This window comes from Heliconius melpomene, chromosome 17 (assembly GCF_056956725.1).
Source record: "Heliconius melpomene rosina isolate 202511_hmr_F chromosome 17, ASM5695672v1, whole genome shotgun sequence".
Lineage (NCBI taxonomy): Eukaryota > Metazoa > Arthropoda > Insecta > Lepidoptera > Nymphalidae > Heliconius > Heliconius melpomene.
In genome coordinates, this window is record NC_140405.1 from 1220754 (window position 1) to 1243170 (window position 22417).

General features: G+C 33.4%; 3 protein-coding genes and 1 non-coding gene across 8 annotated transcripts; 2 read left to right on the top strand and 2 right to left on the bottom strand.

Moving 5' to 3' along the window:
• Window positions 1–316: 316 nt before the first annotated feature.
• LOC146529783 (arylsulfatase B) lies at window positions 317–14534 on the top strand. 3 transcript variants are annotated; one of them, XR_014878887.1, is made up of 13 exons: window positions 317–472; window positions 5751–5910; window positions 6469–6628; window positions 7230–7324; window positions 7885–7952; window positions 8210–8363; window positions 9756–9913; window positions 10386–10534; window positions 10872–11014; window positions 11262–11412; window positions 12514–12630; window positions 13149–13393; window positions 13656–14534. XR_014878887.1 is itself a non-coding variant. In XM_085200064.1 (12 exons), exons 1-12 carry the CDS (start codon window positions 338–340, stop codon window positions 13321–13323), a joined length of 1665 nt encoding a protein of 554 aa, XP_085056190.1. In that variant the 5' UTR covers window positions 317–337; the 3' UTR covers window positions 13324–14534. The 3 variants fall into 3 exon arrangements, 2 of the variants coding, with proteins under 2 accessions (XP_085056190.1, XP_085056191.1); XM_085200064.1 differs by having other exon boundaries at window positions 13149–14534; XM_085200065.1 differs by lacking the exons at window positions 5751–5910; window positions 6469–6628 and having other exon boundaries at window positions 331–472; window positions 13149–14534.
• TRNAW-CCA (transfer RNA tryptophan (anticodon CCA)) lies at window positions 8872–8943 on the bottom strand. The gene has a single exon. It is a non-coding gene; the product is annotated as a tRNA-Trp (tRNA).
• On the bottom strand, window positions 14526–21436 carry LOC146529785 (uncharacterized). 3 transcript variants are annotated; one of them, XM_085200062.1, is made up of 9 exons: window positions 20988–21436; window positions 20654–20914; window positions 20018–20159; window positions 18315–18487; window positions 17145–17190; window positions 16737–16824; window positions 16322–16472; window positions 15546–15706; window positions 14526–15264 (listed from the first exon to the last, which is right to left on the bottom strand). In XM_085200062.1, the coding sequence occupies exons 1-9, from the start codon at window positions 21015–21017 to the stop codon at window positions 14775–14777; spliced, it is 1542 nt and encodes a 513-aa protein (XP_085056188.1). In that variant the 5' UTR covers window positions 21018–21436; the 3' UTR covers window positions 14526–14774. The 3 variants fall into 3 exon arrangements, with proteins under 3 accessions (XP_085056188.1, XP_085056187.1, XP_085056189.1); XM_085200061.1 differs by having other exon boundaries at window positions 19883–20159; XM_085200063.1 differs by lacking the exons at window positions 18315–18487; window positions 20018–20159 and having other exon boundaries at window positions 20988–21435.
• A 243-nt stretch (window positions 21437–21679) lies between these two features.
• On the top strand, window positions 21680–22301 carry LOC146529786 (uncharacterized). Its single transcript, XM_085201229.1, has 2 exons — window positions 21680–21950; window positions 22032–22301. Exons 1-2 carry the CDS (start codon window positions 21756–21758, stop codon window positions 22272–22274), a joined length of 438 nt encoding a protein of 145 aa, XP_085057355.1. The 5' UTR covers window positions 21680–21755; the 3' UTR covers window positions 22275–22301.
• Window positions 22302–22417: the final 116 nt, after the last annotated feature.

The following is a 22417-nucleotide window of genomic DNA, read 5'->3' on the forward strand; positions in this document are numbered from 1 at the left end:
TTCAAATCAAATTTTTATTTAGAACTTTTTACATTTCTCCTTTAAATATTAAGCGATGTGACCTCGTCCTTTACTATGATGACGCTGAGTGAAGTGCACAGTAATACGTTTTTTAGAAACACTCTAAAAAATTGACTGCCGTAACACTAACCCTAACTCAAGTGTCCTTTTTATTTTGATATTATTTAAAAGAATAATTATTGATAATAAGGCAAATTTACTAAAATTCATAAAAAAAAAAATAAAAAAGAATTTCCCGCCACTGAACTGGCAACACACCGTTATCAAGACAACGAAGCTTACCTCGCAAGTCCACTTAGCACTGACATTGACATAAATGCAGCTCGCGTCCGTCCGTCCGTACGTTATCTTTATACTGGGAACTATTATGTTTATATTGTTATTATTATTTTTGTTTTCCTCAAGCAAATGTGATAAGCCACATATAATTTTAATTGTGGCTGATGATCTGGTGAGTGCCCTTATTTTTATTTAACTAAAATATGTTGAGGTATCCTTGGCTACTGCGAATGTTGCGGGTTCAAATCGTACTGGTATTTATTTTGATCATATATTTGCGTAAAAGCAAAACACCTGAAAATTGTCGTACTATACAACTAATTAAACTTATTTTAAGTATAGAGGCCAGGTGCAGGTGTTCAAGCGAGGTACTGTAAACGCGACTGTGGGTTCGATTCCCACTTGATAATTTACACATAATATTTGATAGCATAAATATCGAAGCATAATATTAAAAAAACAATTATCTAATTAATTAATAATAACATTTATAGTTACTAATTCTAAATGTATGAGGCCCTTCAAAATGTAAATTAAACCGTTAGGCACATGTACACGTATGTTAAACGATACCTACTTTGAAAACCCGATTTTTAAAAACGTCAACGGTATTTAAGATGTCGTATAAGATGAATGGGACACTTTCAGTAAGGCATTGCAATTTTCTTTATTTATTTCTAACTTCAAAGACTTGTCATGTGTGCGACACGTGACGGTTGTAAGTTCGATTCCCACTGGGACTTGGCGGGAATGAAGTATTTAATAGGTATTTTCATTTCGTCGCTCAACATTTCCTCACTCTGGTCGAGTTCCGCCACTCTGTTCTGAGCAAACAATGCCTAAAGAATTGGGTGGAAAGTGGGAAACGGAAGTGTCTTAATGGGGAACAGAGTATATACTTATATATTTACTAGGTTTTCGGGTTCCCTCTGCCTACTCTGCTGTGTGCGGAGAGAAAGCGCTATAAAAAGACAAAAATAAAACAGCGCTAGGATTAGCTGTCTTGATACTAGCATCTTCCATACTATGATACATTATAGGAATAGCAGAGTAGTACACATATACCTATTATATAAATAAGTCACTCCGTTGTTAATTTTAAAGTCTTAAGTGTTAGTTTTGGTGGGTCGAACTTTATGATAGTTTTTTCTAAGCAAATTAAACAAGCAAACCAAAATGTAAACAATTGACAAAAAATTCTTTCGGCGACGACGTCGACCCTATTTAAATGTAAGGTCAAAAATATGAGGAAAATTGGGAATAAAATGTTGTATGACTGTGATAAGTTGCCCTTGCGACGTGTGATATAATTATGTACATTTACAATAACAAATTTTACCATTATTTTTTTTAATCGTATAAATTTAAAGAATGCTTATTTAGTATAGGTAATAAATAATTTCACACCATTTTTCTACATTATTTATTACAATGTTAAATATTTCATAATTTGAACAAGGTCCTATCTTATGGTATGTGACATGTATTGTATTATGATAATTATTGTTGTACAGTGTACCTACGTACATTGTATATACGTGTACGTTCCACCTGTTAAGTATCATTGAAAAGAGACACTTACGTACTATGTCCAATCAACTCGGAAAAATATACATGCAAATATTGTAAAAAAAATAGATATATACATATAATAAAATTGTAACTGTTCGCTGTCCGTATGAAATCTGAGGCCGTCATTATCCGTATGGTATCAATGTAATACGATGCAAAACAATGATTTCTAATCATTTTTCTGTGATTTTGTGCACGATAAACTCAGACACGGCTTAGCCGATTTAAGTACAGTTTTCCCTTAACATTTATTGTCTTTACTTAATTCGGTACATAAATAAAAAAATATGACAATATAAAGTATTTTGCTCGACAAAATAGCTACAAACGACTGCTTTATAATTGGCTCAATTAAAACTTTAGTTGTTAATGTATTTGTAGATATTACTTTTAAAACGATATATTTAATGATAAATGATAATATAATTTAGATGAGTAAATAAATGTGTAGTTCAAACGGACGAAGCCGCGGGCGTGTCGCAAGTATTGTATAACTATATGAATTAGTTTGAATTAATGACCCTAATGTAGTTAAATAAGTTACATCATTTACATTAGTAGGTATTTTTTTAAACGTTCCCTCGCATAAGCCTTAATTTACTTTTGAATGTAGGTATATCATCAGCACTTGCTTGTTGCTCAGCAGGTTTGTTATATAATTGAAATTTTAAGAATAATTAAATTTATTAATCTTAGAAGTCTAAGATTAATTACGCTAGATAAGGCTTATTAAGAATACTTTTAATAGCTAACGTAAATAATATTAGATATTTAAAAAAACCATATAAACTTCCAGTTAAAACTGGACATATAAAGTTCCAGTTATAACTGGACACTGAATAGTTAAATAATAAATTAGTGGATAATTTTTTTTTTTTTGCACGCCTACACTTTTTGTTCTCCCACATTGGCTGGTAGAAAATGCTTGTTAGCGTTAAGCCCGCCCATTGTACATTTTTTATCTTTTTTGTGCAATAAAGAATATAAATAAATAATAGGGAATTTCTCTGTATTTACCAAACGTTCGTCACTGTCACTGAGCAATACAACAACTTAGTCAGTTCGTCGAGGATTATAGATTTGAAGCTAAAACAAAACTAATAGGTACTTATAAAGGCACAGACACAGTTGTATCAAAATCAGCTTCACGCTGTATCCCGCACACAGCAGGGTAGGCAGAGGGAACCATTGGTTAAGACACTCCGTTCCCCACTTTCTGTCGAATTCTGGAGGCGTCTAGAGTGGCAGAACTCAACGCCGCGCTTTACCTCCACACTGGAGCGAAGAAATGGAAATATAACCCAGAACCGTCGCGTTACAGTGACACCCTTGTGCCGCTACGCCACGACGGCCTCACAGTTGTATATCTAGGTGATGTCAGGGCTAGCTGCCAGTACCTATATTTTGTTTCATGTAATTTATTAATGAAAAGACAGGATGTGTATGTAAAGCAGTATGAGCGTGACTTATAAAACTGCATCGTTGCATTAGCTCATATTTACTTACATCTCATATACTCGGTCAAAATCACTAATATGTTTTTGAAATTAATAATATACTGTGTTTTCCTTTTTTTTTGTCTTCTTTGTACCTAAGTGCAATAAGTGAGTACCTAATTTATCTTTATATATTCTTTACATATATTGAATGTACGTAGAGTATTCAACCTGGTCACCTCTTACCCCATTGTTCTATAATTAGAAAACCACAGGCTCTCGCTACTCGATTTTTTAAGCTTAGAGGTAACAGTTATTAATAAAATGTCGATAAAATTATCTCCATTATATTTTTCTATCGGCGCAAATGCAAAAAGCCAACATTTTTGTTTAAATAACACTGACCTGAATGTTCAGAGACGAAAAAATGTAGGTACAATATTTTTTTTAGCTTCTAGTAAACTCAATGTGATTTTTGAAGCCTTTTTATTATTGGAGATTGCACGCTATTCGCTTTATAAATAGCATATAAAAAAGAATATATTATTAACGTTATAATGAACACGACGTATACCTACAATTCTGCCGCCGCACTATGGGAAATCGAGGTCTGTATCAGATCAAAAATCGATAACTTTTTTATTTGTTAAGATAAACTATTGAAATTTTGCACAGGCATAGAGTATGAAATAGTGCGTTAGGTGAAGTTCAGATATTATACTTTTATTGGAGAATATATATATAAAAAAATAATGAAAAGAAAAGTTTTCAGTAAATAATAGTAAAAATTAAAGGAATAATAGTAAAAATGTATTATTAAATTAGTTTATTATTATTCCAGACTGCTAAGGAAGAGTTATGTTTTTCGCGCGTATTTTGTATGTATGTATGTACGTATGTTTGTATGCAATATTCTTTATTACCTTGTATCTCCAGAACCGCTGAACGGATTTACATAATTGAGGTATCGTTATATTCGCTTTAGCAGCCCAAGTAGTCTTAGGTAGGTGACGAAAAATAATAATCATGGTGGCTGTGGGACGCCATTGGACTTAGTGAAAAAAAATTTTTGGTTTCGAATACCACAATATGGGTATCAAATTCAAGAGCTCAATACGAGGATTTTAAAAAGGTATATCATGATTATCATTACCATAATGAATCCTAACAAAAATTTGAAAAATAAAAAAATATTTATTAAAAAACAAACACCCCGACTGCATAAATCTGAAAAGAAATTAACAAGCCCAATAGTTTATTAGGATGAACAGTTGGGACCTATAAGTAATTCTTCAATCAATAAAATCTTTATCAGGAACCTCAAATAATTTAAAGAGGTGCTAATTCTTCTCCTATTGAACGTAAACCCTGCACCTTCAATGTATGGGAGTAATAATTCAACTCAATTCAACTTAAAAGTATTCGTCATTTTGAAATTTAGTGAAAACACTTAATAATCAAACGTCTGTTAGTAATTTTATTACTAATTTGTAATAGGTTTTTTAAATTAATTCACTCTTCATATAATTTCATAAATGAGGGTAGTGTGAATAAATGATCGTGCAAAATGCGTGCAAAATGAAGATAAAACGTCCTTTTATCAATAAATAACAATAATTTAATGGAAATTTACCGCAATCTAATCAATTAAATAGTAAAACATTAGAAACTACAATAGATAGAGTTTTCGTGTCCCCTGACTTATATCATAGTTTTCGTGATAACTTCTCAGTCTGCAGGTCTCTGCAGCTGATTTTTGATAAATGTTATTTATGAATATCTGGACTATAAAACAATATCAAATATAACGCGTCGGGAGACGTCGGTAACTGTTAAAAGTCTCGATGAACTTTAAACACGTACCTTTTTTCTCTTCACTTATTGTTAATATTTTTTATTAAAATATAGTCACGATATCTACAATATAATAGTTGTTTTAAAATCTACATACTATGGGCTCTTCAAAAATATATAACACTTTATACCTATTTGCACATTTTTTTAAGGAAATTATGTTTAAAGTATCAAAGTAAACAACCTGAAATAGACATTCTCACGAATGACAATTTTTCACGATGAATAAATATATATTCCAAATGTAATTCACGAAAAAATAATACATAACATTAAAGTTCCACTATTATACTATTAATTAAAAAAAAAATAGTGCGTCAGGGACGACTTTGAAAAAATGACTTTTGATCTGCTGTTGTTCTACCATTGTCCATAGTGCGCCGTAAGAAAAGAGATACAAGTAACATTTAATCCAATAACAAAATGATATTAGAGTGAAAGTAGGTGACTTGAATGTGAACTGCCTGCTGTACGCAGATGATGCAGTACTTATGCTAGTATTAATCTTGGAGGTTAATCCAAAATCGGAATTTGTCACCCCGCTCTCCCACTGCTCTCCCCTACTAATAGTTTTTAATTACTATCCAGGGTTGGAACGATGTAGGCTTCCACGGTATGAACCAAGTACCAACGCCTAACATCGACGCGCTCGCGTACTCCGGCGTTATGTTACACAACTACTACGTGACCCCGATATGTACGCCGTCGCGAGCCGCGCTCATGACGGCCAAGTATCCGATACATACTGGTTTGTTTTGTTTTATTTTGATATGATGTTGCCATTTATGAAATTGTACATTAAAGTAAATTCAGTGTATAGAATTAGTTTATATCTTATAATTTTAAGGTTACATCGTTTTGTACGTTGCAACAATTTTTGAGACATAGCGTTTTAGTTGGCTTGTTACCCAACGCTGCAGTTTGTCTTAACTGTAAAGCGAGCAAAAAATAATATATATCTATTAAGAAACATACACCCGAATGTGGTTTTAAGCTCCTTTTAAGTTCATATATTTATGGTACTTTTACGTCATAATATTTTTTTATCATTGGCAATTATACTACCAGCTCGTTAGTCAGATGGTCCTGACCATTGACCTGGTCTGTCGATGGAGATAACAAGTGGTAATGAATTCCTGGGATGTCTATTAGTAAAACCATAAAATTTGGGCAGTCAAATTTAACTATATTCATTTCTCCTTATTGTGGCATAACAGTGAGATGTAGCTGATAGAATCCGAAACGAGTTTTTAATTTCTTAAAGTAACAATTTTGTTTTAAACTTTTTTGTGTTAATTTTACTCAGGTATGCAACACACAGTGATATTTGGCGCAGAACCGCGCGGCTTGCCTTTATCTGAGAAAATACTTCCGCAGTATTTGAAGGAGTTACATTATAAAACGCACTTAGTGGGTAAATGGCATTTAGGCTCATATAAGAGGCAATATTTACCTTTGTTTAGAGGGTATGTTTGTTGTATGTAAATTTGTAATTATGCTATTAGCGTGCATTTTTCTAAATTAAGCAAAGATAGGCCAGTCGTGGTCCAGAGATATGTTCATTTCCTTCCTCCGGTAACAAGGTAAAACGCCGCTTTGAGTTCTGCAGAAAGTGTCTTAAAAGAACCAGAGTACTTTAATACTAGGTTCTTCTGCCTACCCACATTATGTAAAATGCATTGCATATGTGGGTACTGAATAGCCAATACATACTAAATTTAATGATTTTCACCAAACTGTTCCACTGCGTCACGGAGATATACATTACAAATATAAATATTCCTTGAATGGAACTTGGGCCAGGTTTAACTCTCATTTCAGTCAGACATATGCTACCTTTCCTTTAAAAAGTGCTGAATTCTGAATCTTTTCATTAATTTTTTAATATATATTTAACAGTGTAGGCATATGGACCCTGGGAACCTAATTTCCACCTAGTTCTTGATGCATTACTTGTTGAGTGGTGGAACTCTATACCCTCGCACGTTACTTGAGCTAAAATGCTAGTTAATGTTAATGTATAACACCGGCCTCATAATAATAATAATCTTTTCTTATGTATTTTAGTTTCGACAGTCATTTAGGTTTTTGGGCAGGGAAGATAGATATGTACGATCATACTAATATGGAAAAATCATACTGGGGATTTGACTTTAGGAGAAGTGAGTTTTATTTATTCATTTTATGAGGCAAAAACTCTAGTGACAAAAACTTTAACTTTTTTTACTTAGGCCATTTTATTAGCATATATTTTATACATTTTCTTTAGCTTCACGCTGTAACTCACATACAGCAGATTAGGCAGGGGGAACCTGGGTACCTAGAAATTCTGGCGTTATGACATTCCGCTCTTATAAAGATACTTCCGTTCCTCGCTTTTCCCCGAGACATTGCGTCATTGAGCATTGTTGAGTACCAGAAATCAAATTCTCATATTAAATATTTCAGTTTCTCAAGTAGGAATTGAACCTACAACCTGTCTCGTTTACAAACATGCTTGTCTCCCTGCCTCACGCAGCCACGACTGGCCTCCACTGGCCTCTACTATACACATATTAAAATTAGAATTATAATCAAAAACTAAATGCATTAAAAATGACATTTTTTCATAATTAATAAAAATGGCGTTGTGTTACGCCAATTGCTGTGCTGGAAAGCGCTATTATTTTATTGATATCTTATACTGTATGAACTGTATCGTAATAAATTATGCTAATTACAGATATGTCAGTGGCTCACGATTTGTTTGGGAAATACGCAACAGATATTTATACCGAAGAAGCTGTCAAGGTATGCCTTTAATCCACAAATATTTTTTATTACCATTTCTCTACTTAGGTTCTTAATCTTTGATACATACTTTGATAAAAAATATTTTTCTTCTTTTGAATATTTTTTTTTGCGCATGATCCCTATTTGGCCTCATATTTCATGCATTACATTAACATAACTCGCACCGGCGGGTTTCTATTTGAGGCCGATTTTGCCCCATGCCGCAGTGAACTACTGAACGTTTAAATATTTAATAAAAAAATGTAAAATTGTAGATAATACACAATCATAACAACGCAAATCCTTTATTCCTAATGGTCTCGCACTCAGCGGTGCACACGGGGAACCCCAATGAGCCCATACGCGCGCCGGACGACGTTATAGCCAACTTTTCCCATATTGAAGATTATCAACGACAGAAATTTGCAGGTACGTTTTCAACTTTTAATATTTAAACTCTGACACTTGTCAACGTCGTTATTATAATAAAAAAATAGATCAAAGACTAACTAAGTAATTATTAAATTTCTTTGAGGCTTGGCGCAGGGGCACAAGCGTGCGATAACGCAACTCTAAAAACTCTAAAAAAAACGCAACTCTAAAAAAAAGTCGTTAAAGGAAGTGTGTTCATGGCAACAGAGTGTCTTAATCTTAACTCTAGGTCACTCTGCTTACCCTTACAATGTGCGGATATAGAACTTCATTATGAGGAATTATTTTTTCCCAGGCACAATAAAAGTCAAACAACATGCATGGACTGTCATGGAAAACTATTTAGTGTCCTTTAAGCTGAAAGAGTCAAATACATAGTAATCTGACAATTTATTAAAAAATATAATTTGCGCGACAGTGCTTATATTTTTAATACAACTAGCATATATCAGAATAAAAAAAATACAAAAAATATATATTTTAAAACAAAAGATAAAAGTTGAACTGACCCCGACGTGATTTGAACACGCAACCTTCTGATCTGGAGTCAGACGCGCTACCGTTGCGCCACGGAGTCCTTGGCGTAATCGTACAATTTAGCTGCCAAATAATATAAGCGATCGTGACGCAGTTGTACAGATTCTAATTGTAATCACGGTGTATGTGATAAGGTCTTTGATTTTCAAAATTTTGATTTTCAACGTGCGGGATAAAGCAAGAAGCTGAAAAAATAACATTTTAACGTTGTACACGTTTATTTTCAACGTTATATTTTCATTTCTTCGCTTTGGGGTCTCTCAACACGTATACCTACCCTCCTGTGTGCGGGACACAGGCGGATTTAATTATTAAATATTTTATATTCTTTATTATGTTTTAAATTAAAGCTTAATATTATTTTCTTCTTGTTATTTATAAATTATGTGTTGCTTGATGTCAACGCTCCCAATGATTAATATGTATCTTAAGGTAAGGTAACTGTATACTAATTAAGTGATATGTAATTTGTTGAGAACCAAATAAACTCTTCAACCACAAATATTGGTATTAAACGCGATTAATATGTGAGACATTAACTTTTAAGTCCGCTATTATCATTGTTTTGATTGTTTTTCTTATCTATGTGCGTCCACGGGGTTAATATTAATGAATAATAATTAATAATAATGAAACTAAATGGTTTATTAAAAAGCGCCTACGGACGTATGCACATCTGCAAACTTTAGTTTTTCAAATTTTTTTAGCTGTAATTCCCAGTGACCTACAATCGTGGGGGAGTCCGACTTGCACATAAATGGGTTTTTTTTCTTTTTCAAAATAGGCAACACAACACTAACATTATAAGAGAACTACGAGTCGAGGTTATTATATTTCTTCATCATATTTCAGGCGTACTAGCTAAATTGGATGAATCAGTGGGCCAAGTCGTAGCAGCGTTAAACTCTAAAAATCTGTTAGAAAACAGTATAATAATATTCACCACGGACAACGGCGGACCGCCAGAAGGTTTTAACGATAATAGAGCTTCTAACTATCCTTTGAGAGGGGTAAGTAATATAATTTTACATAAATAGTTTTGCACAGCTGTGTAGGACACAAAGGGAACCTGGGAATCTCGTTAACACATTCCTTTTCGGTTAAGTAGCGGAACTCAACACGGCGCTTTGCCTCATTACCATAGTGAGAAAATATTAAATATTTCATTTCCCCGAGTAACAATCGAACCCACAAGCGACGTATTTATTGTCGCACGCTTGTCACTCTAAAATATAGTGTAAGTACCTAATATATGTTGTAGGGTAATTTCAATTAATGTCTCTTAAAGCTGTCATTGTCGTGTCATCATTGCCTAACGTCGAATAGGTATTTAAAGTTAAATATCTCACAAGATTGATTTAAGTTAGTTAGTGTTTTTACCAGCGCTGCTAGATCTATAGGATTTCAAGAGTAACGATTCCAATTTTTTCAATGAATTTTCCTTATTTTGGTGAATAACGAAAAAAATTTAAACTATTCTAGGTAAAGAACACATTATGGGAGGGAGGTGTTAGAGGTGCAGGACTCTTATGGAGTCCGTTAATTCAGAAGAAATCACGTATCGCCAAACAAAGATTTCATCTCGTAGATTGGTTACCGACGTTATTGAGTGCAGCTGGTATGAATATCAGGTATAATATTTAAAATTGGTAGTTATTTTTATGAATAACTTGTTGGTAGGTATTTAAACATTCCTAAAAAAATATTCTACACTTTAAAAAAAAAAATACTAGAAAAAAAGCTAAATTTTTATTCGTTTTCCAAAAAAAGTTAAAAATAAACACTTTCTTCGTTTCTGTCTGTTTTGGCTTACCGTTGCTAGAGCGGCAACAGAAATACATCATCTGTGAAAATTTTGACTGTCTAACTAACACGGTTCCTAAGATACAGCCTGGCGACGGACAAAAGACAGACGGATGGACATTTTAATAGAGTCCCGTTGTACCCTAAGTATGTTATTATTTTCAGTACATTAAACAACATAGATGGTATAGACCAATGGAGTGCTCTATCGGAAGACTTAAAATCAGAAAGAATTACTATCCTTCACAATATTGACGATGAATATGGATCTGCCGCCATTACAGTTGGCAAATGGAAATTACATAAAGGTATAACATTTTTTTTTTGATAATATAAAAGAAATATACGGAAAATGTATAATTAATAATCATATTATGATTATTAAAAAAATATTTACTGGACACCTGTATATATTTTTTCATTTCTCTACACTGTTAACAGCGCGGTCGCGAGCCCCGCCATTCAACAGGCAATGTGTATTGTACATTAGATCGTCTATACCTACAATGCTATTTTGAGAAGAGTGTAAAACTGTTTTATTTAAAATAATTATAGGAACAAATTACGACGGTGCTTGGGACTTTTGGTACGGACCGGCCGCTAGAGACGGCCATTATGACGTGAACAGAGTTATTACAAGTCCAGCTGGGCTTGCTTTGGGAGAAATGGATTTAATGCCGAATAGGGAAAAGATTTTTGAACTTAGGTAATTTTGTATATGTATTGTACCTATCTATACTAATATAATAAAGCGGAAGAGTTTGTTTGTTTGTTTGAACGCTAAGATCTCTGGATCTACTGGATCGATTTACTTTGTTTTTGTTTTGTATGAAAGCTGCATTCTTCAGAAGTGCTATAGGCTATATAATATTACATTACACATATATACTAATAAATTAAAATACTTTCTAATTCGACATGCATTTTATTCTGCCATGTTAATAACAACCGTCGTCGCTACGCGACCGCGTTACCGCGTCACTTTGATATTCATCCTAATGAAAATAAATATAATAGTCACTTTTAGCATTTCACCTAGATTGAAATTATATTTCTATAGAAGTTATATTCTTATATTTCAAGCAGGCGTAGCCGCGTCCGGGTCCGCTAGTTATACCTACCTATAATTGGCAAAAAGAGAGTCTCGACGCAGGGGCACAAGCGGCTCGATTCCCACTCGAGGAAATTAAATATTACGTTTTTTCATTTCTTCGCTCTGGTAACAAAGCAAAGCGCGGCGTTGGGTTTCGCCACTCAACGCTGAATACCTTGAATAACTTGATGGGAACGAAGTGTATTTACACTAGATTCCCAAGTTACCCTGCTATATCGGAGAAAAAGCGTAAGGCTAGAAAAAATGGTTTTTTTTTCTTTGAATATTGAGTGTTTTCTCTGTGTGTTTTAAGAATTTTGTATTCTTGATTATCTATTTTGTACTTTGTTATAATGATTGATATATAAAGATAAATAACATAAAATGCTTAAAAGTGTTTTAGTTACCTATTTAATAATTTTTGATTGAAGGAATATTGTTTTTCTTATTGTAAATGGTTTTTTTTTTTGAATCGTTAGTTTCACGCCTACCTTGCTGCGCACACAGAAGAGTAGGTAGAGAGAACATAGTGGTTAAGACACTCCGTTCCCCACTTTCCGTCAAATTCTGGAGGCATAGCGTGCTGAGGTGGCGGAAATCAACGCCGCGCTTTTGCCTCGATTCCAAAGCGAAGATTTTTTTTGGAATTATTAACTAATTATTTTCTATGTATAACAACACTAAAAAAAATACTTTTTAAAATAACTTTTTCAGAGAAAAAACGACATTAAAATGCGATATATTTAGCAAAATAGCCTGCAACCCACTGAAAGCGCCATGCTTGTTCAACATTGAAGATGATCCGTGTGAGACTACAAATCTCGCAGACAGGTAAGTTATTAACTATAAATATAATAGAATTGTAACTTATCGCTGTTTGTTCGAAGTCGAAGTCTAATTTTAATAGAACACAAAAAGTTATAATGGATAGGCAGTGGGAACTTGGGAACCTAGTATTTATACGCTCCGTTCTTATTTAAATACTTCCGTTTTCCACTTTCCATCGATTTCTGAAGATATTCGTGTTGAGTCATGAGTGACGAACTGCGACATTAAGTGCTGAGTGAATAGCCACGTCTCGTGAAAAAGAAAATTAAAATATTTTATTTCACGAATGGGGTTCGACCACTCTATTATCGCGAACTGCGCCACGATTGTCTTAAACATATCTCATTCCCCAAATACCAATTCAACTTATATCTATCTGGAATAAGACAGTTTTCATTTAGAATTTTCTCAGTTTCGCTCTTTATTCAATATATATAATAGCAGAGGATTTATCAAGATATTTCAATCATTGCCTGTGAGGCGGATCTCAACGGCATAAATAATACCACCTCTTTTTACAGTGAACCAGAAATTCTAGAACAAATGCTTGAAGAACTGGAGAAAATAAACAAAACGGCCATACCTCCAAACAACAGGCCTGTAGATCCAAAGGGAGATCCCCGGTTTTGGGGACATGTGATTACCAATTTTGGAGACTATGAAAATGAAAACTTTGATGAACGAGTAACCTGCTAAATTAACTTTTAATTAACTTCATAAGAAAAAAACATGATTTTCCGTAATAATTTTTTTGGTTGGTTTTTAGGTAATAATTTTGGATACCTACTATAAGTCTAAAAGATGAAACTGTTTACCCTATTAAAAATGTATACAATTTTAGTAGGTACATTGAAGAATATTTAACAAAATTTAGAACAAAATATAAGATTTAAAAAGTACCTTTTATAGGAATTTTTAACTAATTTTATTTTCATGTTTAAATATATTAAGAAAAAATTTAAAATATTTTTACTGTCAATATGCTTAATGCTAACTCAACATTTTAATTTTTTAATTATTTTTTTTAGCTTCTCGCTGTGTCTCGCATGTAGCAGTGTAGGCACAGAGAACCTAGTGTTAAGACACTCCATTCCCATTAGGACAGTTTCGTTCCTCACTTACCGCCGAATTCAAGAGACATTACGTGTTAAGTGGCAGAACCCAACGTTGCGCCTGCCTCGTTATCAGAACGAGAAAACAAAAAAAATGTTAATTATATCATTTCTTCTAGTGGGAATCGAACAAACAACCAATCATACTTACTTAGTGGCACGCTTGTGCCACTGTGCCCAGCCCTTATATGGAGTACTGTTCTCATCTCTGGGCTGGTGCACCACAGTATCAGCTGGACCCATTTGATCGCATACAACGTAGAGCCGTTCGAATCATTAGGACGCAATGAGCTGTGAAAGGCTTGACACTTTGGCTCTGCTTAGAGATGTCTCCTCGCTGTGCGTTCTCTATCGCATTTATCATAGTGAGTGTTCTGAAGAACTGTTTGACCTGTTACCTGCCGCCGAATTTTCTAACCGCACAGCACGTCACAAATTTAAATATCATCCACACCACCTGAATACGTGGTACTCCACTACTGTGCGGTTTCGTAGAAATTTCCTCTCACGCCACCGAACTGTGGAATGGCCTACCCGCGGCAGTGTTTCTATAAGGAATTGTTTTTCTCATTAAATGTAATAATTTTGTTTCTTATCTGTTGTTATTGGTGGAATGCATAAAGTTAAATTAAAAGTAAATAGTTGTAAGAGCATTAACATAATATTATTGTTACTTTATAAAATAAAAGCAAAGTTAAAAGATGAAACTTTAAAACAACAAATTTTAAAGATGAAACTGAAAGAATAAAAATTATGTATTTTTATCCGATTTAATAAAATACTGTGAAGAGATAATCAAGTTTTATTTTGCTTACAAATTGAATAATTAAGTAAAAATTAAGTAAAATCCATTAATAGTAGTTTTTAACAAAACAAAAATACACTTCTAATTTAAAGCGAAAAAGAAACAGTAATAAGTTTATTAATTGTTATGTATTTAATTTAAATTAGAAAAGGAAAGAAAAAATAATATTTTTAACGAAAAAAAAACTAATTTTAAAACATAAATGAAATGAATATTTTTTTAACAACAATCTAATCATATAAACCTCTCACGCGTTTCGACCTAACACCGACTCTAATAGAGTCAGGTTTATTATATTCACAATCAAATTTCCGTTTGGCGCGTCTGCTCGCTGCCGGCGCCACGTCTGGCTCGCTTATATTATCTGCAGGCAACGCCGCGCGGTACTCTTGTAATGTCAAGTAATTTAAATCCGTTAAGTCGTCAGTGTTGCCACCTCTCAAATTATTTAAACGTTCTTTTATAGCCCGAGTGTTCGTTTCAGTGCTTTTCAATTCTGTCAAATTACCTGAACGTTCTCTTAAAATTCGGTCGTTCGTTTCAGTGCTGCCACCGTTCGAATTTAAACTTGCCCTTTCTAGGGAACTTATTACATCATTAGGACCGTCTTGAGAAAATGTTTCCGCTAGAAGACAGTTGACGATATTATCTTCTTCAGTATGAAAATAATTTACCTGCATTTTCTTTAGTTTTTCAATAATAACTTTTTGGGGAGTTGGACTGAAATAGAAATTATTCGATTCTTACATTTTCTTTATTATATTTTTTACTGTAGCATTTACTTTGTACTGTACTGTAAACAAGCTAGGCAAAACTATTACCTAACAAGCAAAGTCACTTAATGAGTTAGAAACACAAATTAGTTTCCAGGAAATAACTTAAAAAAAAAAACAATATATATTTGTATAAAACAATTATAATTTTATTTATTATCTATAAAAGGTCATTATAGATAATAAATAAAATTATTGACAAAAATAAATGATTCCAATCATACTCACTCCAACTGCGGATTTATCTTCAAAATGCCTTCTGAATACAAAATATTTACCACTTTGGTCGCATTCGACTGTGTCATACAAAATTTTTTCATGAAATCCTTCACACACAATAGAGGCATTTGCGAACAAAAATGTAATGCCCGGCGAAATATTGTAAGAGTCTGTGGATATTATAATATATTGTAGTAATATTAATTATTATTAATATTGAGGCCTGCATGCCGCAGGGGCACACGCGGGCGACTCTAAATGCGACGTTTGTCATTTCGATTTTCACTAGGAGGAAATTAAATACTTAATATTTTTATCAAAGATGCAAAGTACGGTAATATTAGTGGAAAAGGCTCCAGTTTTCTTACGAGAGAGGGTAAATAAAAATATTTTCAGTATATTAATTTTCCTGAGTGTGTATTGAACCTACAACGATCGCGCTTAAATAATAAAAATAATAATAATATACTTCATTTATTTAAGTGACCAGAGACTCATTATGGTTAGTAAATAATATTTCTTACAGACTAGGTTAGTTACAATTAAAGTTAGCGGTTATTCTACTGCACCAAAAAGGTGTCCAATAGAAAATTTCTTATTTTAATAAAAAAATCTTCTAATTAATTAAGATCGCTTAAAAACAACAATTTAACCCCCAACGTATACAAAGGGATGTTACACATTTGACGTTTCTGGTCTTTTCCTTACTTTTTAGAGATTTTTTGTGTCGGAGGTTTTTTAATTCTTTAATTCAATTTATAGTCACAAAAAGAACCAATAGAAACCTGTCTCTTCCTGCCCTCCAGTGCCGCAAGCCTGAAGTCGGTCGGCTCGCGCGCTCGGTCGCCGTCATAGCACGCCGTGCAACAATGCTGCATGTCGGGAGTGACACGCAACTTCCCGAAACACGCTGCGTGTTGTTGCGTGTTACAATACCTAAAGTGAACACGATTTATAACTTGAATGTAATGATTTAGTAACTTGAGTAAATCAGGATACGGACCCGTACCTTCAGTATTTAAAACTATGTATGTAACGTAAAAAAATCTGGTGTACGCTGTATCTCGAGCTTAATCCATAATAACGCGCTTACAATCATACTTTGTGCCACTGCGCCACAAGTAGTATCAAATTTAGCCTAAATTTTAAATAAAGTACGCTAGTGTACATATAAATAGTATTGCTTTAGAAAATACTCACTGGCAAGTAAGCATTCCATCTTGCTCGAAGTCAGTTTTATTGCACGGACATACTACTCGGCTGCCATCCTTTACGTCAGCGTAAGGCCCTACAATATATAAAGTACATTTCGATCCAATTTTTATATGAATGTAAATAGCTAATTTAAAAAAGACACCTTTACGCTTTTTCCCGCATAGCAGTTTAGGCGGAGTTGAATGGCGGAACTGACGCCACGCTTAGTCCTAATACCAGAGTCAGAGCGAGAAAGATTGTGGACTATCGGAAACGACTTTACAATGATAGCGCATTGGTAATTAATAATATAATAGTATTTTTTATATAATCACTGGTTATTATGAAATTACTTTTTCTAATATCTATCTATATTAAATTTTTATTTAAGCTAGGTATTTTCTTCATACTTACCAGATAATTCCACTTCATTTGAAAGAATTGGTACGTTTTGGGATGGCTGAAAAATAAATTATGAATATAATATAAAAAACCGGACAACAGCGAGTCGGGCTCGCTCATCGAGGGTTCCGTACAATAATTGTGAGTTTCGAGCTTCTTCTGAAATTCAAGCTTAGCTTAGCCAGAGCCCTTTCATCTGATACCTGACTTGAAAGAGCGGCTTTAAGGTTATTATTTTTAGGATTTTCACAAACGTATAATTTTTTGATTTGTACCTGTAGATGCTAGCTGCCAAATTTCATAAATCTAAGTAAACCTAAGAAAGTAAATCTAAGAAGCACCCTATTAATTTTGATCACCTTTACAGTGGTCGAAATACCCATTTTTTGCTATTTAAGCCTATAATTTTTTAAGATTTAACCACAAATGTATAGTTTTCTGATGTTTTCTGAATTAATACTAATAACTACAGGTAGTATTACGTGTATTTATATAAATATGGCAGCTAGCTGCCACATTTCATAATTCTAGGTCCACTGAAAGCACCCTATTAATTTTGATTCCCTTTATAGTGTCGAAATACGCGTTTTTTTGTTGTTTATTTTTTAGGATTTAGCCACAACTGTATAGTTTTCAGATTTTTTTATTAACTAGTACTACCTGTAGATGCTAGTTACCAAATTTATTAATTGTAGGTCAACCGAAAGTACCCTATGAATTTTAATTCTTTTCATAGTGTCGAAATATGTTTTTTTTTGTGATATAAACGGCCATGTCTTATATTAAGTGAATATAGATATATTATGTTTTATCAGGAAAACATGGGGCCGTAGATCTGAGTATATCGTTTGAAGTGCAACCCGATATCTCCAAACGTTCCTGAGATAAAGGGTCTTAACAGACACACAGACAGACAGAGTGATCTGGTCAAAACTGGTTGTGAGTTGGACCACCGCTTTATTATATTTTTTATTGTTGTGATGATAAATTGTATCATGATGTCCATCATTTGATAAGATAAAATGCAGTGTTAAGACACTTAAAATGACGCAATTTCTACAAAAACAAAAAAGGCAGAAAACGGAATCTCTATCTTAAACGATTCCCTACCCCCTTTATACTTATGAAATAGTATGTATGAAACTATAAATTTTACGAAAAATATCACAATTTAATACTAACAATAGCCTCATGGCTCGAGCCGCCCATATGGTCCTTCACATGGCACCAAGCGGCCAGTTGATGGAATGGCGTCTCCACCCTCCCCACTTTGATTCTCTCTTCTAATAAATTCACTAAGTGATCATTCTCCCCGGCGTTATGGTATCCCGGCGCTTGGTAGTCGGCTGGTGCATCTTATCAAAGTATTACAATATAAGAGTAAGCTTTGATGTTCCTAAATCTATGTATATCAAAAACTCTTCCGTAGTTCCAGCTGTGCGTTGTCTTTCAGCGACAATGTACAGCTGAAAGTTTCATTGGCGTGAAAAGAGGAAAACAATCAGGTTTTAACGAAATTCCAGTGGACACGAGGGAGAATTTATATATATTAAAGGACATGTTGTCACTGACTGAGGTAAGACGCACGCACGATCGTAACTGCTGATGATAAAAACGTGAAATTTGGACAGATGTTTACTCTTGTAATCAGGACATCCACTAAAAGGGATTTTGAAAAAATTTTACCCTAAAGGGATGAATTTGTATGGAAAAATCTTTAAATCGCCGTCAATTTTTATAAAATTTGAAATTTACACTTAAAAATATTTCATTAAACACGTGTTTCATAGTTTATTAGAATTCACCCCTAAGGGTGCAATTTAGCCGGCGAAGCTGCGCGCGTCCACTAGTACAATATAAAACAACAAAATTACAATCAAAATAAAAAGTGTAATGTAAAGGAGTCGTGAATTTTTAAGAGTTGTGGATTCATTCAAAGAGAGATTTAGAGTCAGGATTGATGAAGATTTAATATTAGTTCCCAAAGTGGACCATGATGGATGAACCCCCAAGGTTTACGTTGGCTTCATAAAAAAGAAAGAAAGTTTAAATCCGTCCACGAACTGCTCTCGATAGCGAAGAACTAAAATGATGGCTGGAGCGTCACCACTTAAATTCAATAATTAACAAATCAATTTTCACTTCTTTTTCTTCGAAAATATTTCAGTCGCGGTATTGGAATTGACATGGTATAATAAGATCTAATTTTCACATTTTTTGAGGAGTTTTGGGAATATGGTAGAAATGTAACTGCAGAGGTACCTACTGCAGCAAGCAAAATTTTGAAAATGGTCTATAAAAACTTTGGAAAACTCTGGTTTAGAGTGAGGATTGATATATTATTTCTATTGGTAAAATATACTTACTTACAGCTCGCTTAGTGACTCATAAAAAAACTTTTCTTTTTTAACTTCACACTGTACATGACAGGAAGACAGAACCTAGTGTTTAGTGTTAAGACACTCCTTTCACATACACTGCCGTTCCCTACTTTCCGTCGAATTCTAAAACTCTTGCGAGTTGAGTGGCGGAACTTAAACGAAAAAGAAACGAAATATTAAGAATATAAGATTTCATTTCCTTGAGTGAGAATCGAACTCACAACCTAAGACTTTACAATCGCACGCTTGTGTCCCTGCGCCCAGTCTGGTATACCTAGTATAGTATATAATATATGTCATGTTAAATATAAACCGTAGTAAAAACACATAAAAACATTTTGAACATGGAAAATTAATACTAAGGCTTACTTTCATTATAATAAAGCCGAATACTGACATCGTAAGAGGAAGGCAGTTCATTCGGGCAACTTTCCATTAAAACAATACACGCCCGCACTAAATTTATTGTCTGTTCTCTAATATTTTCAAAAGAATATTTCATACCATGTGTAACATGGTTACGACTTTTCGAATGAACATTCATCGTCACCCTATCGTCTTTGTAAGAATATTCGAAAATGTAATATTCAATCAAATTTTCGATTTCACACTCTTCTTCGTAAAAGCAAAGTGCTAATTGATGTAGCTAAAATCAATATAAAATACAAAACAATTCTCTAGAATGTAATCGAAAAAAAATTTCATTAATAAGTATTGGCTAAAATGTTATTAAGCTTGCTTGAATTGTTTAAAAATAAAAAATTGATAGTGACGAGGCCGTCGTGGTGCAGCGGCACAGGGGTGTGACTGTAACGCGACAGTTGTGGATTCGATCCCCACTCGACTCGAATGAAATATTTATTTACGTTTATATTTCCATTCCTTCGCTCTGGTGTCGAGGCAAAGAGCGGCGTCGAGTTCTGCCACTCAACACGCAATGCCTCCAAAATTCGGCAGAAAGTGGGGAACGGAGTGCCTAACACTAGGTTCCCTCTGCCTACCCTGCTGTGTGCGGGATACAGCGTGAAGCTGATTTTTTTATTTGATAGTGTATCATGTTGTTCGTATAATTTAAGTTGTATTAATTTTCACTATGAATACATACTAAAACATTCAATAAAATAATTGCAATTAACTTACATATTTTTTATCGAACGCCTCAAAAGCTTGTATCAAAGCCGTAGATAAGAATTGAGCTACATCATCATGACATTTTTTTTTGAGAATTCGAAGCTTCGCACCCGCGAAAGTTTCCACCATATAACTATCTTGGGGAAGGACATTTTTCAAATAAGTTATTGTACTTATTGCCACAGTCGTCAGTTGTTTCATGAATGTAACAGAACTTGTGTAACATTCGGTAACTTGCCGTGGAAACAATTTTACCCATTCAGCAACAGTCTGAATAAGGAAAAAGTAACACAAATTAATATTTTTTCATAATTATTTAAGTAATAATATATTATGAACTTACTTGGTTAGTTACTGTAGTTATGGCTGTCATTTTAAATTGGGGGCAAAATAATAAACAATATAATAAAAAATGGCGCCACCTGTCCTGTCAATATCTGTATAATTATATAAAAGGGCTTGTCCTCACTGACTGAGGTAAGACGCACGCACAGCCGTAACCGCTGTGCGTAGAAACGTTAAATTTGGACAGATGTTTACTTCTGTAATCTGGACATCCTCTAAGAAGGGATTTTGATAAGTTTTAACCCTAAAGGGGTTGAAAGTTTGTATGGAAAAATCTTTAAATCGCCACCGATTTTTATAAAATTTGAAATTGAGATTCTTAAAAATTTTCGTTCATGTTTCATGGTTTATTAGAATTCACCGCTAAGGGTCCAAATAAGCAAGCGATGCTGCGCGCGCCCACTAGTTTACAATATTTCCAGTGACATTTTGATAATGTCTTTATAAATATCGTAGATACCGTAGCTAAAATAAACGCTTTTTGCCAAAAAAATTAAAGTGTATTTTTATTTCTTTTTTTGCTTGGATAATTAAAATATATTAAGTTAATAAATATGTATTTAAAAATATATTTTAAAAATTATTTATTTATATAACACTTAATTTTATTTTTTTATTAATATAAAACCTGTAACAATATGAAAGGTAAAAATAAAAAGCCTTCCTTTTTTAATTTTGAGCCCACAATAAATGACAACAACAAATATATCAAGAAATTAGGAATTTTGAATTGTTTTAAATAAAGTTTATAAGTATTTAAAGTAAAATGTTATGTCCTGAAGGAGCTCAGTTGCAATCTGATGTTGCATCAAAAGATGAAAACAATTTCAGTAAGAATAGTACAACGCCAGTCGAAGGAATTGGTACTTCAGAAATAAATTCTTATAAAAATCCAAAGAACTGGAAGAAATCTATTACTAACTTTTTTCGAATTCAGCTTCGTTCAAGTAAGTCTAATGATGTAAGTATGAGTAACAATAAATTACTAAAGTAAAAAAAATATTATTATAATATACAAAAAGATGAATACAATATATTTCAGGGAGATCGAGCTTCGGGTAGCAAAGACAATTTTGAAGAAAAGGAAACAACAACCGAACAAAAATGGCAGTCATTAGGAAAAGTATTCAGACGCCAGAGTTTTGCCGAACACTGGCAAAAGTCACCAAATCAACAAGGAGAGAGTTCGTTCCCGAGTAAGCGTCACGGTGTTCGAAAAGTAATTTCGAGTTACTTTGGAAAATCTCAAAAGAACTCATCTGAAAACGTAGACAATGAAAATTAGTAATATTTCTTGTAACTAATAAATATTAATTTGGTAAAATCAGTTTTTTTTCTTCAGAATCCTAAATGGTTATTTCCGCTTTTAAAAAATTTAAATTATAGACCAAAACGACTTACACTTATAATAAAAATTATAATCGTTTA

Excerpts from the sequence above, each read along its gene's own strand:
- LOC146529783 (XM_085200064.1), top strand. The coding sequence starts at position 338 with ATGCAGCTCGCGTCCGTCCGTCCGTACGTTATCTTTATACTGGGAACT. Across the intron at positions 8,364-9,755 it reads TCAACGACAGAAATTTGCAG|GCGTACTAGCTAAATTGGAT; the intron begins GTACGTTTTCAA and ends ATCATATTTCAG. Across the intron at positions 11,413-12,513 it reads GAAAAGATTTTTGAACTTAG|AGAAAAAACGACATTAAAAT; the intron begins GTAATTTTGTAT and ends TAACTTTTTCAG.
- LOC146529785 (XM_085200061.1), bottom strand. The coding sequence starts at position 21,017 with ATGACAGCCATAACTACAGTAACTAACCAA. Across the intron at positions 20,915-20,987 it reads TAACTACAGTAACTAACCAA|ACTGTTGCTGAATGGGTAAA; the intron begins GTAAGTTCATAA and ends TTCCTTATTCAG. Across the intron at positions 15,707-16,321 it reads TGGAGGGCAGGAAGAGACAG|ACTCTTACAATATTTCGCCG; the intron begins GTTTCTATTGGT and ends TAATATCCACAG.
- LOC146529786 (XM_085201229.1), top strand. The coding sequence starts at position 21,756 with ATGTTATGTCCTGAAGGAGCTCAGTTGCAATCTGATGTTGCATCAAAA. Across the intron at positions 21,951-22,031 it reads GTTCAAGTAAGTCTAATGAT|GGAGATCGAGCTTCGGGTAG; the intron begins GTAAGTATGAGT and ends AATATATTTCAG.